Source organism: Mobula hypostoma, chromosome 31 (genome assembly GCF_963921235.1).
Source record: "Mobula hypostoma chromosome 31, sMobHyp1.1, whole genome shotgun sequence".
NCBI lineage: Eukaryota > Metazoa > Chordata > Chondrichthyes > Myliobatiformes > Myliobatidae > Mobula > Mobula hypostoma.
The window spans coordinates 6,731,175-6,746,287 of NC_086127.1; the positions used below are offsets into that span (position 1 = coordinate 6,731,175).

At 51.8% G+C, this 15,113-nt stretch overlaps 1 protein-coding gene across 1 annotated transcript; it reads left to right on the forward strand.

Annotated features, from left to right (window-relative positions):
• The first annotated feature begins 203 nt into the window (after positions 1-203).
• On the forward strand, positions 204-15,113 carry LOC134339988 (guanine nucleotide-binding protein G(I)/G(S)/G(T) subunit beta-3-like). The gene is made up of 9 exons (XM_063036827.1): positions 204-260; positions 1,432-1,470; positions 1,898-2,004; positions 2,530-2,593; positions 3,544-3,706; positions 7,405-7,471; positions 8,302-8,503; positions 9,310-9,526; positions 15,007-15,113. The coding sequence occupies exons 1-9, from the start codon at positions 204-206 to the stop codon at positions 15,111-15,113; spliced, it is 1,023 nt and encodes a 340-aa protein (XP_062892897.1).

The following is a 15,113-nucleotide window of genomic DNA, read 5'->3' on the forward strand; positions in this document are numbered from 1 at the left end:
ACTCTCGCACTCACTCACAAACACCCACACATATATGGAAAAACAGGCACACACACTCACTCACACTCACCTTCACACACACACTCAGTCACTCAGTCACATTCTCACTCCCTTTCACACACACACAGTCCCCTGTCCTTTCCCTCACTGCTGCCTCTTGTCCTCCAGGCCACAGGCCAAGCGTTGGAGGAGGAGGACGAACGATGGGGGAAATGGAGGAGCTGAAGCAGGAGATGGAGTCGCTCAAGCAGCAGATAGCGGTGAGGGAGCTCTTGGTCACACCCGGACCCCAACCCTCCAACGCTGGCAGCCCAGCCCCATCCCCACCCCAGCGCCCTGCCCCCACCACCTAGAACCCAACAATCACCCGGGTGGTGGAGCCGGAGTCCACCATCACACGCCGTTCCCAAAGCACCAGTCCCCAATCCCCAGCCCCTGCTCCAGGCTTGTGGCTAGGGTGGGTGGCACTGTCCCCACGGAGCTGTGCGGGTGTGTGACTGTGCAGTAACTGAAATGCTCTCGTGCACATAGCCTTTGTTGCCGTCCAGTTGATATTTTCCTTTACACAATGTTAATATAAGTTTGAAATTGTTCTGATGTAAATATGAAATCTATGTTAATATAATTGTGAAATACCCTGTTAATTAATTATGTGTTAATGAACATAATCCATAAATTTTCTCAATAATAACCATACCACAACCTTTATTTTGAAACATTTTAGAGCTTCAGCATATTTCCATTGCCAGTGTTTCAAGTTATAACACTGTTACAAATTGCAACAATAAACACAGAATCGATTGCTCATTGTTAATACTCGACCGGCTCACTGAACGCCGACGCCATCTAGTCAAAACATTTTATTTTGCCATCGTGGCAGTCAGTTGTTTTTACCGTCTGATAGTGTTTACTCATGTTTGTGAGTTGTGACTTCTGTTTATTTGATGCACATATTACAAAAAAAAAAATCACAATTAAAGTGCCGCACGGTTTTCAGGCCATGTAAAAATTTCCTGCTCAGGGCAATGGTTGGTCCACGCTGCTGTAAAACAAAAAAAAAGAGGCAACTTTGGTGGGTAGTATGAGACCCCAGCTTCTTTCCCAGCATGGTGGGGGTAACAAACTCGATCCCACCCATTCCCCTCCCAATCTCCCATGTTCAAGGGACAGGGAGCAGGACTGCCACTGGGATTCCCCACCAGGACGGTCTCAGTCTCCGCCTCTCACTCCCCCTACAGGAACAGTCCCGTGTTCTGTTCGCCCAACCCCCGGCATCCAAGGGAACAGTCGCGTACTCCACTCCCTCAGACTCCACATGGGAACAGACCCTCCCTCAAACCACCCCCACACCCGCCCCACCGCCTGTGAGCGCAATGGAAGGGGTGAGAAGATGGAATCCTTGACCCCCCAACCCCTCTCTTTCTCTGGCAGGAGCGGAGAAAGGCCGTGTGTGACAGCAGCCTGACACAGGTAAAGGTGGGCTGGGCGGTGGGGGTGGGGGGGTGCAGTTGGGGGAGGGCTGAGGTTGAAGGAGGAGTCAGTGCTCAGGGGAGGTGGAGGGGGTCAGGTGTCAGGGAGGGAAGGATCAGGGGTACGGCGGTGCAGGTGGAGAATCAACGGTTAAGGGAGCGGGAACTGAAAGGTCAGGGGTTGTGGAGTCGGGGTTAAGGGGTGGATGATGGGAAGGGTGAAAAGTTGCAGGGGTGGGTGACAGCGATTGGGGCGTGGTGGAGAGTCAGCGATTGGGCGATGGTTCAGGGAAGTGTGGGGGGGTCAGGGATTGAGGGGTCAGGAGGCAGGGGGTGAGGATGGTGTTTGGGAGGGAGAGTGATTGTGAGAAGGCAAAGCTCTACAGGACACTCACCACCCGCCCCTCACTCACCCCGGTCCCCTCCAGGTTGCCGCGGGGGTGGAGCCAGTGAGCCGGATCCAAATGAGGATCAGACGCACCCTGCGGGGTCACCTGGCCAAGATCTACGCCATGCACTGGGGCACCGACTCACGGTACGGAGCGGGGTGGGGGCTGGTTGGGGAGAGACGGTGCGTTACAGAAGTGTGGCGGGGGCAAATCCCAATGGAAATTGTGAGGGGTGGTGTCAGGGAGCGCGTGCGTGTGTGTGCGCGTGTGTGTGTGAGTGTCCGTGTGTGTGTGTGATTGTGTGCGTGTGAGTGTCTGTGTGTGTGTGTGTGCGTGTGAGTGTCTGTGTGTGCGTGTGTGTGTGTGCGTGTGAGTGTGTGTGTGTGTGTAGTCCGTGTCCGTGAGAGGTTGTATGTGTCTGTGAGTATCACTGTGGGTGTGTCTCTGTGTGTTTTTGTGTCGGTCCAGGTGTATCCATCTGTCAGAGAGTTTACGTCTGCTGGTGACAGTTGTGGGTGTATGATTATGCCCGCAGGTGTGTGTATTTGTATCTGTGTGGTGTGTGCGCGTCTGTCGGGTGTGTGAATGTCTCTGAGAGAGTACACAAAGTTCTGAAGCCCTCTGCATCCCACTGGCACCTGAATCAAACCGTCTCTGCCATTGCCCTACAGGCTGCTGGTCAGTGCGTCCCAGGATGGGAAACTCATCGTCTGGGACAGTTACACCACCAACAAGGTAAAGCTGGAAAATTCTGTGTGTGTGTGTGTGTGTTGGATCTGACCCATACTGAGGGTCAGATTGTGGGAAGATGTGTTGGTGTGTCATCCGACCTCCCCCACAGAGAGGGTCAGTCTGAGTGACGTGTGACTCCCCCCCCACGGAGAGGGTCAGTCTGAGTGACGTGTGACTCCCCCCCCACGGAGAGGGTCAGTCTGAGCGACGTGTGACCCCCCCCCACAGAGAGGGTCAGTCTGAGTGAGGTGTCGACCCCCCCCCCACAGAAGGGTCGGTCTGAATGACGTGTGACCCCCCCCCACAGAGAGGGTCAGTCTGTGTGACGTGTGACCCCCCCCCATGGAGAGGGTCAGTCTGAGTGAGGTGTCGACCCCCCCTCACAGAAGGGTCAGTCTGAGTGACGTGTGACCCCCCCCACAGAAGGGTCGGTCTGAATGACGTGTGACCCCCCCCCACAGAGAGGTCAGTCTGAGTGACATGTGACCCCCCCCAACAGAAGGGTCAGTCTGAGTGACGTGTGACCCCCTCCCCTTCCACGGAGAGGTCAGTCTGAGTGACCCCCCCCACGGAGAGGTCAGTCTGAGTGACGTGTGACCGCCCCCCCAACGGAGAGGGTCAGTCTGAGTGAGGTGTGACCCCCCCCCACAGAAGGGTCAGTCTGAGTGACGTGTGACCCCCCCCCCACAGAAGGGTCGGTCTGAGTGACGTGTGATCCCCCCCACAGAGATGGTCAGTCTGAGCGATGTGTGACCGCCCCCCCCACAGAGATGGTCAGTCTGAGTGACATGTGACCCCCCCCAACAGAAGGGTCAGTCTGAGTGACGTGTGACCCCCTCCCCTTCCACGGAGAGGTCAGTCTGAGTGACGTGTGGTCCGTCTGAGTGACGTTTGACCCCCCCCCACAGTGACCAGACACCCACCCCGTTACGCTGCTCCCCCCCCACCCACAGGTCCACGCCATCCCGCTGCGATCATCCTGGGTGATGACCTGCAGTTACGCCCCCTCGGGGAACTGTGTCGCCTGTGGTGGACTGGACAACGTGTGCTCCATCTACAACCTGAAGACCAAGGACGGGAACATCAAGGTCAATCGCGAGCTGGCGGGGCACAACGGTGAGCGTGACGGGGTGTGGGGGGGTGGTGCTGGGGCGTGGGGGAGAGGGGCAGAGTGAGGGGGGGTCAATGTCTGCGAGCACGGGGCCACCGACTCTGGCTGGGAGATTGCTCTGTGTGTGTGTGCGTGCACACCAGGGTGGGAAAGGGGCTTACTGAACTTTTGTTAGTTTGTTCTGTCACTGTTGTTATTGTTGTTCCTTTTTCACCTTTGACCTAACCTCCTTCTCCTTTCCCCCCACCCCTCCCCTCCCCTGTGCCTTTTTGTTCTGGCATCCTCCCCCTTTCCCTTTCCCGTCCCACAGCAGGGTCTCGGCCCGAAACGTCGGCCGTCTATTCATTTCCGTGCACGTTGCCCGGCCTGCTGAGTTCCTCCAGCATATTGTGCCTCTTGCTGGCGGCCGTGCTTCGTCGGGGCCGGAATGAGGGGCGGCACTCACGAACTGCCCCTCAGCCGCATCGGTTGTTAACGCAGACAGCGCGTTTCCATAAGGCCATCGGGGCAGACTTAAGGCATTTGGCCCATCGAGTCTGCTCCGCCATTCAATCATGGGTGATCCTTTTTTCTCCCCCACTCCCCAGCCTTCTCCCCATAACCTTAGATGCCATGTCCAAACAAGACCCTATCAATCTCTGCCTTAAATACACCCAGTCACCTGGCCTCCACAGCTGCCTGTGGCAACAAATTCCGCAAATTCATCATCTTCTGGGGAAAGAACTTTCTCCGCATCTCTGTTTTAACTGGACGCCCCTCTTGTCCTAGACTCCCCCATCATGGGAACCATCCTTTCCACATTTTACTGCACGTTTCGATGTCAAGGGACACATAAATTGTTCTGAATCTGAAAGAGAGGGTAGGAGGAGGGAGAGGAGGGGAGAGTGGATGGGTGGTGGGAGAGTGAGACGTAAAGGTAGAATGTTTAACCAAGGGTCGGTTTCAAAACAAAAGAAGAAAAGAAGAAGTTTTTTTTCCCCTAGTTAGTATGTGGATTGTGTTTTCTTGGGCAAGCAGTGTTCCTTCGATTGTTTACCTTTTGTGTCTAATTGTTTGTCTTTGCATGGGCTCTGGTTTTTCATTTTGTTTTGCAGGGTCGTGGGGATTGTTAAACTCTCTTTGTATTTATCATTTTTATTCAGTCCGGGGTAATTCAGAAACAGCATATCACCGGCATATTTGTTATCAAATTTGTTAACTTTACGGCAGCAGTACGATGAACTACAGGATAAATAGATATAAAGGAAAAAAGTGACTTGCATTAAGTAGACAGATGTCTACTAAATGATTAAGTTAAAATAAGTAATGCAAAAAAAAAGCAGAAATAAAACAGTAGTGAGGTAGTGTTCATGGGTTCAATGTCCATTTGAAATCAGATGGCAGAGGGGAAGCTGTTCCTGAATCACTGAGTGAGGGCCTTCAAGCTTCCGTATCTCCTTCCCTACAGTAACAATGAGAAGAGGGCACGACCTGGATATGGGGGTAGAGGGTGGGTTGGCAAGTTTACAGACAACACAAAGGTTGGTGGTGTTGTAGATAGTGTAGAGGGTTGTCAAAGATTGCAGAGAGACATTGATAGGATGCAGAAGTGGGCTGAGAAGTGGCAGATGGAGTTCAACCCGGAGAAGTGTGAGGTGGTACACTTTGGAAGGACAAACTCCAAGGCAGAGTACAAAGTAAATGGCAGGATACTTGGTAGTGTGGAGGAGCAGAGGGATCTGGGGGTACATGTCCACAGATCCCTGAAAGTTGCCTCACAGGTAGATAGGGTAGTTAAGAAAGCTTATGGGGAATTAGCTTTCATAAGTTGAGGGATAGAGTTTAAGAGTCGTGATGTAATGATGCAGCTCTATAAAACTCTGGTTAGGCCACACTTGAAGTACTGTGTCCAGTTCTGGTCGCCTCACTATAGGGAGGATGTGGAAGTATTGGAAAGGGTACAGAGGAGATCTACCAGGATGCTGCCTGGTTTAGAAAGTATGCATTATGATCAATGATTAAGGGAGCTAGGGCTTTACTCTTTGGAGAGAAGGAGGATGAGAGGAGACATGATAGAGGTGTACAAGATAATAAGAGGAATAGATAGAGTGGATAGCCAGCGCCTCTTCCCCAGGGCACCACTGCTCAATACAAGAGGGCATTGCTTTAAGGTAAGGGGTGGGAAGTTCAAGGGGGATGTTAGAGGAAGGTTTTTTACTCAGAGAGTGGTTGGTGCGTGGAATGCACTGCCTGAGTCAGTGGTGGAGGCAGATACAGTAGTGAAGTTTAAGAGACTACTAGACAGGTATATGGAGGAATTTAAGGTGGGGGCTTATATGGGAGGCAGGGTTTGAGGGTCAGCACAACATTGTGGGCCGAAGGGCCTGTACTGTGCTGTACTATTCTATGTTCTATGTTCTATGTTCTATGGGGGTCCTTAATGATAGACTCTGCCTTCCCAAGGCAGTGCTCCATGAAGATGTCTTGGAGACTACAGAAACTGGCACCCATGATGGAACTGACTAATTTTACAAGTTTCTGCAACTTACTTTGATCTTGTGCAGTAGCCCCCACACCAGGTGGCGATGCAGCCAGTCACAACGCTCTCCACGGTATATCTGTGGAAGTTTTGGAGTGTTTTCGTTGACAAACCAAATCTCCTTGAATTAGCACGGTCTTGCACTACAGTTCTTATCCTCGGGGGTTATTTACTCAGCTGGACACCTGGGTTGTTTGGGGACACCTCTTCTTCCCTTATTAGGGAGAGAGAGGGCCTGTGGTATGTCGAATACCGGGTGAACGAGACCAGGTACTGCAAGTCTGCATCTTTACTGATGTTTTGCTGCATGCTTGAGTGCTTGGTAGGGGGCACTGATGCTTTTTCGCTGGTGGGAGGGAGGGGGTAACGTTGCTTTGCTGGTTGTGCATGGGAGGGGGAGCTGGGGGGGACCTTGGGGTTGTTACGTTTTAACTGTCGTTCATTCTTTGGGGAACTCCTCCATCTCTGGGATTCCAGGACTGGAGCTTGCTAGTGACCTTGACAGAGAGAAGAGGAGGGGGAAGGTAAAGGGGAGAAGGGGGAGGGGGAGTCAAGGGGTGGGGAGAGCATGGGGTCGGGAGAGGGGCAAAGTGCAACAGGAAGGATGGGTGAGAGAGGGGGGAAGTGAGAATGGGGAAGGGAGGTGTGGGGGCAAGAGAGAGAGAGGAAGATGAACAGGCAGAGAAGGTGTGGAGCGTGAGGTGGGGGCCAAGAGCAAGTTGTGGTGAGGTTTCATAACCTTTTGACCCAGGTGTCACAGAGTATCATGACCTTCTGACCTGCGGTGGGAGGGGGAATGCAAAGGGTCACAGGGTGTCGCGAACTTCTTACTCAGGGATCAATGTAGTGTCATAACCTGAGCCAACAGTGTCATAACCTTCTGATCATTAGTCAAAGTCACTTATGACCTTCTAACCCAGGAACCATGACATGTCCTGATCTACTGTCCCGTGAGTCATTGCATGTCCTGACCTTGTTACCTAGGGGTCGATGTGTATCATGACCTTCTAACCCGGGGTTCACAGATGTTCATGACCTTCCGATCGAGGGTGGGGGGGTTATGGTTTGTTGTGACTTTTTGACCCACAGGCCATGGTGTATCGTGACCTCCTGATTCCAGGGTCACAGGGTGGGGGTTGTAATCTCCTGCCTGCCTAGTTGCTAAGGACCACCTCTCGTTGCCAGGTTACCTCTCCTGTTGCCGCTTCCTCAATGACAACGAGATAATCACCAGCTCCGGGGACACCACCTGGTGAGTAAAAGCCCCTCCCATTGGTTCTGTCCAGATTCCACCCCCCCCCAGGGTCTGAACACTTATCTCCCCATCCCAACCTCTTCACCCAGAAGGCAACAGTTCCCTTCCCCATGACTTTCTCCCCTCTGCCCTCTCCCTCTGACCTCTCACACATCCCTGACCTACTCCCATCTGACCTCACCCTGACCTGACACCCTGACCCACACCCTCTATGACCTCACAGCCTCCAAACTCCCCTCCCCTACATCTCCCCCTTCTGTCCTTCCCACACTCTGACCTTCCCCGTCTACCTGACCTCCCCTTTCCCTGACCTCTCCCCTTTCCCCTTCTCTGATCTGCCCCTCTCTAACCCCTACCTTCTTCCTGATCTCTACCCCCTCTGATTCTTCTCCACTCCCTAACCTCTCTCTCCTCTCACCACTCCCCTTCTCTGACCCCACGGTACTTGACTTCACCATCTGCTCTGATCTCTCCCCCTCTCTGATTTCTGTCTACCTCCTCCTGAAATGCCCTTCCACTTCTGACCTCCCCTCTCCCCTCTCTTACCTATCCCCTTCTCGGGCCTCTCCCCTCTCCTCAACCTCTCCATCCTCTCTGACTCCCCGCATCTGACTTCTCCCCTCTCCCTTCTCCGATTCCTCCCCTGACCTCTGCACCCCCTCTGATCTCTCCTCTTCTCTGACTGGTTCCCCGTCTCCCTTCTGAATTTTCTCTCTGACCACTCCCCTCTCCCTGACCTCTCCCCCTCTGACCCCTGCCCTCTCGCGCTGAAATTTCTCTCTCTGACCACTCGGCCCTCCCTGACCGACCCCTCTGCCTTGCTGCAGCATCCTGTGGGACATCGAGACGGGCAAGGAGAAGACGACGTTCGTGGGCCACAGCGGAGATGTGATGAGCCTGGCCGTCTCTCCCGATTTCTCCCTCTTCATCTCCGGTGCCTGCGATGCAACCTCCAAACTGTGGGACATCCGTCAGGAGCAGTGTCGACAGACCTTCCTGGGACATGAGTCCGACATCAACGCCATCTGTGTGAGTGATGGGGGGGGGGAGGGTGGGTCCCAAATGGGGATAGAGATCGTCCCAAACTGTGGGACATCCTTCAGAATTGAGGAGTCCAAAAGTGAGATCGATAGGCCATCGCAAACTACGAGAAATGGACCGTCCCAAATGGGGATAGAGATGCTCCCATACTGTGGGACATCCGTCAGGCTGAGATCCAGCAGACCCTCCTTGGACACGAGTGACATCAATGTGCGAGTGGTGGGCTGGGGAGGGCGGGTTCAGGGGCGCATGGCTGGAGATCTCCTAAACTGGGAGAGATAGACCCTCAGTTATTGGGAGACAAACCGTTTCAAACTGGGATAGATACATCGTCCTAAATGGGGATTGAGAATGTCCCAAACTGGGACAGAGAGGCCATTTTAAGCTACGATAGACTGTCGCATACTGGGACAGATGGACTGGCCCAAACTGGGGTTGAGAAGGTCCTAGGGCACGAGTGGACTGTCTGTGTCATTTTTGTGAGTGTGCGGGAAGGGCAGGGGTGCTGGGGTATATGGGAGAGGTAGACCATGCTGAGATGGACAGACCACCCCACCCTGGGACAAGCAGACTGTCCTGGGGTAGACAGAGCATTCCATCCTGAGATAGCCCATCTATCCTGGGACGGATAGATAATCCCTTCCTGGAGACCGACCACGCCGAGGTTGACAGGCTGTCTCAGAGCACAACCTACTCAAGACTCGTGTCCTGCGAAGGAATGGGAGTGGGAGTGACTGGGAAGGAGGGGGAATTGACTCTCAGCTCACGTTCCCCTTACCTCCCACACCCCGCAGTTCTTCCCCAGCGGTCAGGCCATCTGCACGGGCTCGGACGACGCCAGCTGCCGCCTCTTCGACCTGCGTGCCGACCAGGAGCTGGCCGTCTACGCCAGCGACGCCATCCTCTGCGGCATCACCTCGGTCGCCTTCTCCTGCAGCGGGCGCCTCCTGCTGGCCGGCTACGACGACTTCAACTGCAACGTCTGGGACACGCTGAAGGCGGAGCGCTGTGGTGAGTAACCTCCGCACAGAGCGTGAACTATGACGGGGCAGTAGGGTTAAACTTTCCCACCGGGTCGCCTCGGCCACGGTGCAGCACAGGAGAGGCAAACTGTGCCCACCGAGACAGAAAATGTACGCGCTGGAAAGCCAGCGCCGATAGAGAGGGAAATTTCGGGCGTGGGAGGGGCCCAAACAATTTGTGCCGCCATCAATCCGCTGTGTGCACATTTGCCACAACCTCGCAACTGATCCGGTGTGGTCCAGCGAGGAGCCAGCTCTCAGCGGGGCAGGGGCAGGGACGGGGACGGGGGCTCGCTGCCAGGGAAGGCACACGAGCTGGGGCTTCCGGAAACCCGAGCCAAGCTGGGATGGACAAATCGTCCCAAATCGGGACAGAGAGCGTCCCACACCTGGATGCATAGACCGTTCCAAACTGGGAGAGTTAATCATCCAGACCGGGAGAGGTAGACCATCTCAGAGTGGGATTGAGAACGACCCAAATGATGAGAGATAGACCATCTCAAAAATGCAATTGAGGGTGTCCCAACCTGTCTCAACCATTCCAATGTTTTCTTCTGACAAGTTGACGAGAGAAATTGATGAAGGTAGGGCAGTGGATGTTGTCTACATGGATTTCAGTAAGGGATTTGACAACGTCCGTCCTGGGACACTAATCCAGAAGACATGGGTGCAAAGGTTCCGCGACAAATTGGCTGTTTAGATTCAGAACTGGCTTGAGCATGGTGTTTGAAGCTGGAGGTCTGTAACTAGTGGAGTCCTGCAGGGACCTGTGCTGTTTGTCATGTATATGAATGACCTGATGAAAATGTAAATGGGTGGGTTAGTAAGTCTGCAGATGATACCAAGATTGGTGAAATTGTGGATAATGTGGAAGACTGGCAAAGAAAACAGCACAACATAGATCAGTTGCAGATGTGTGCTGAGAAGTGGTAGATGGAGCTTAACCCAGATAAATGTGAGGTGTTGCACCTTGACAGGGAAAATGAAAGGAGACAGTACATTGTTAAGAACAAGATCCTTAGCAGTATTGCTGAGTGGAGAGATCTTTGGATTCAAGTTCATTGCTCCTTGAAAGTGTCTACACATTTCAATAAGGTGGTAAAGAAGGCTTATGGAACGTTTGCTCTTGTTAGTCGAGGCACTGAGTTCCAAAGTCAAGAGGTTATGTTGCAACTTTATAAAACTCTGCTTAGGCCACATCTGGACTGTTGCAAACCATTCTGGTCACATCACCTCAGGACGGATGTTAAGGCTTTGGAGAGGGTACAGAAGAGGTTTGCCAGGATGCTCTCTGGTTTAGTAGGCATGTGCTAATAACTGAGGTTAGATAAACTTGGGTGGTTTTCTCTGGAGCATCGTAAACTGAGGGAATATCTAACAGAGTTTTATAAGATTATGAGAGGCAGAGATGGAGACAGACAGTATCTCTTTCCCAGGGTTGAAATGTCATATACCAGAGTGCAGGCATTGAAGGTGAGAGGGGGTAGGTTCAAGAGGGATGTGAGGGATAAGTTTTTTTTCCTCAGAGAGTGGTGGATGCCTGAATGTGCTGCCCAGTCTGGTGGCAGGGGCAAATAACATTCGAGGCTTTTAAGAGATGTCTAGGTGCCTATCTGAACGTGTGGAAGATGGAGGGATAGGGACATTGTGTAGGTCGGAGGGATTATCTGTTGGGTGCATTTGATTTGTTTTTTAGCTGGTTTGCCACAACATTGAGGGCCGAAGGGCCTGTTTCTGTGCTGTACTGTTCATACTGCCGTATGTTCAAAACTGGAACAGATAATCCATCTCAAATTGGGTTTGAGAAAATCCCAGACTGGGAGAGATAGACTGTCTGAAAATGGATTGAGAATATCAGGGAGGGAGGCAAAAGAGGTGGGGGCGTGGCACTGCTGATCAGAGATAATCGTGTCAGGGCTGCAGAAAAGATGGACACCATGGAGAGATTGTCTACGGAGTCTCTGTGGGTGGAGGTTAGGAGCAGGAAGGGGTCGATAACTCTACTGGGTGTTTTTTACAGGCCACCCAGTAGTAACAGGGATATCAAGGAGCAGATAGGGAGACAGATCCTGGAAAGGTGAATAACAGGGTTGTTGTGGTGGGAGATTTTAATTTCCCAAGTATCAATTGGCATCGCCCTAGAGCGAGGGCTTGAGATGGGGTAAAGTTTGTTAGCTGTGTTCAGGAAGGTTTCTTGACACAGCATGTAGATAAGCCTCCAAGAGGAGAGGCTGTACTTGATCTGGTATCGGGAAATGAACCTGGTCAGGTATCAGTTCTCTCAGTGGAAGAGCATTTTGGAGATAGTGATTACAATTCTATCTCCTTTACCATAGCATTGGAGAGGGATAGGAACAGACAAGTTAGAAAAGTGTTTACTTGGAGTAAGGGGAAATATGAAGCTATCAGGCAGGAACTTGGAAGCATAAATTGGGAACTAATGTTCTCCGGGAAATGTACAGCAGAAATGTGGCAAATGTACAGGGGATATTTGTGTGGTGTTCTGCATAGGTACGTTTCAATGAGACGGAGAAAGGATGGTAGGGTACAGGGACCGTGGTGTACAAAGGCCGTTGAAAATCTAGTTAAGAAAAGAAAAACTTACGAAAGGTTCAAAAAACTAGGTAATGATAGAGATCGAGAAGATTATAAGGCTAGCAGGAAGGAGCTTAAGAATGAAATTAGGAGAGCCAGAAGGGGCCATGAGAAGGCCTTGGCGGAGAGGATTTAAGAAAACCCCAAGGCATTCTACAAGTATGTTAAGGGCAAGAGGATAAAACGTGAGAGAATAGGACCAATCAAGTGTGACAGTGGGATAGTGTGTATGGAACTGGAGGAGATAGCAGAGGTACTTAATGAATACTTTGCTTCAGTATTCACTACGAAAAAGGATCTTGATGATTGTAGGGATGACTTGCAGTGGACTAAAATGCTTGAGCATGTAGACATTGAGAAAGAGGATGTGTTGGAGCTTTTGGAAAGCATCAAGTTGGATAAATCACTGGGACCGGATGAGATGTACCCCAGGCTACAGTGAGAGGTGAAGGAGGAGATTGCTGAGCCTCTGGCAATGATCTTTGCATCATCAATGGGGACGGGAGAGGTTCCGGAGGACTGGAAGGTTGCAGATCTTGTTCCCTTATTCAAGAAAGGGAGTAGAGATAGCCCAGGAAATTATAGACCAGTGAGTCTTACTTCAGTGTTTGGTAAGTTGATGTAGAAGATACTGAGAGGCAGGATTAATGAACATTTCGAGATGTATAATATGATTAGGAATAGTCAGCATGGCTTTGTCAAAGGCAGGTCGTGCCTTACGAGCCTGATTGAATTTTTTGAGGATGTGACTAAACATGTTGATGAAGGTAGAGCAGCAGATGTATGGATTTCAGCAAGGCATTTGATAAGGTACCCCATGCAAGGTTTATTGAGAAAGTAAGGAGGCATGGGAACCATGGGGACCTTGCTTTGTGGATCCAGAATTGGCTTGCCCAACAGAAGGCAAAGAGTGGTTGTAGACAGGTCATATTCTGCACAGAGGCCGGTAACCAGTGGAGTGCCTCAGAGATCTGAACTGGAACCCCTTCTCTTTGTGATTTTTATAGATGACCTGGATGAGGAAGTGGAGGGATGGGTTAGTAAATTTGCTGATGACAGAAAGGTTGGGGGTGTTGTGGATAGTGTGGAGGGCTGTCAGAGGTTACGGCGGGGCATCGATAGGATGCAAAAATGGGCTGAGAAGTGGCAGATGGAGTTCAACCCAGGTAACTGTGAGGTGTTTCATTTTGGTAGGTCAAATATGATGGCAGAGTATAGTATTAATGGTAAGACTCCTGGCAGTGTGGAGGATCAGAGGGATCTTGCGTCTGAGTCCATAGGTCACTCAAAGCTGCTGCGCAGGTTGACTCTGTGGTTAAGAAGGCATGCAGTGCATTGGTCTTCATCAATCATGGGATTGAGTTCAGGAGCCGAGAGGTAATGTTACAGCTATATAGTACCCTGGTCCGACCCCACTTGGAGTACTTTGCTCATTTCTGGTCGCCTCACTATAGGAAGGACGTGGAAACCATAGAAAGGGTGCAGAGGAGATTTACAAGGATGTTGCCTGGATTGGGGAGCATGCCTTACGAGAATAGGTTGAGTAAACTTGGCCTTTTCTCCTTGGAGAGACAGAGGATGAGAGGTGACCTGATAGAGGTGTATAAGATGATGAGAGGCATTGATCGTGTGGATAGTCAGAGGCCTTTTCCCAGGGCTGGAATGGCTAGCATGAGAGGACATAGGTTTAGGGTGTTTGGAAATAGGTACAGAGGGGATATCAGGGTAAGTTTTTCACACAGAGAGTGGTGGGTGTGTGGAGTGCACTGCCGGTGGCGGTGGTGGAAGTGGATACAATAGGATCTTTTAAGAGCCTCTCAGATAGGTACATGGAGCTTAGAAAAATAGAGGGCTATGCGGTAGGGAAATTCTAGGCAGTCTCTGCAGTAGGTTACATGGTTGGCACAACATTGTGGGCCGAAGGGCCTGTAATATGCTGTAAATTTCTATGTTCTATGTCAACACCGTCCACATCAGAAACCGGAAAAGGCAATGTGATTGTGTACGATCGTGAAATATACTTAACAAGCCAGCGAGGTAGAGGGCGACAACCTATTGTGCGAAGTTTAAATTCCCTTGTGCGCTAGTAGCAAGAGATGTGTGCGTGCACTTTCAGAGGGACCATTGATTAGGGTGTATCGGTGAGGGTTTATGGGGGGCTGGGTGAGACCGCATTCAGAATATCGTGAGGAACGTTCAGCCCTGTATCATGTGCTGGCGCCGGTGAGTGTCCGGGGGAGGTTCACCGGAATGATTCCAGGATTAAGTGGTTCCATGCACGGAGGGCACTCCACACCTCTGGGCCTGAGCTGGATATTCGGAGGGGGATCTAAATGAGACTGCCCAGAGTCTGAAAGGCCCGGGTAGAGGGGAAAGGGTCGCCCATCCGTAGGAGAGTCCGGTAGCTCCTCGGAACGAAGGGGCGTCCCTTTGAAATTGAGATGAGGAGGATTTTCTTCTCCAGATGGAGATTCTCCAGAATGCGCAAGGCAGAGATTATTCATCATCATGAGCCGTGTGGTATGATGTCTTTGGCCATGATTGCTCACCCCTTTCAGTAGGGACTCATCTCCACCCCGCCACCCGAGAGATTAATAGGGTTTTGTTGAGTAGGGGGATTGAGGATTACAGGGAGAAGGCTGGAGAAAAGAAACTTCAGCTACGAACGGCAAACAGACTTGATGGGCTGAGTGGTCAATTCTGCTCCTATGTCTAATAGTCTCTCTCTCCCCTCCTCTCCCACCCCTTCCCACCCCTTCTCTCTGTCTCCCTCTCCCCTCCCACCCCTCTCTTTTCCCCTTGTCTCTCTCTCTCTCCCTCCCTCTCCTTTCCCCTCTCCCCCTCTCCCCGAATCCCCACCTCCCTCTGCGACAGGCGTCCTGTCCGGACACGATAACCGCGTCAGCTGCTTGGGGGTCCCGGACAACGGGATGGCGGTGGCGACCGGATCCTGGGACAGCTTCCTGAAGATATGGAACTGA

Excerpts from the sequence above, each read along its gene's own strand:
- LOC134339988 (XM_063036827.1), top strand. The coding sequence starts at position 204 with ATGGGGGAAATGGAGGAGCTGAAGCAGGAGATGGAGTCGCTCAAGCAG. Across the intron at positions 1,471-1,897 it reads GTGACAGCAGCCTGACACAG|GTTGCCGCGGGGGTGGAGCC; the intron begins GTAAAGGTGGGC and ends GGTCCCCTCCAG. Across the intron at positions 8,504-9,309 it reads CCGACATCAACGCCATCTGT|TTCTTCCCCAGCGGTCAGGC; the intron begins GTGAGTGATGGG and ends CACACCCCGCAG.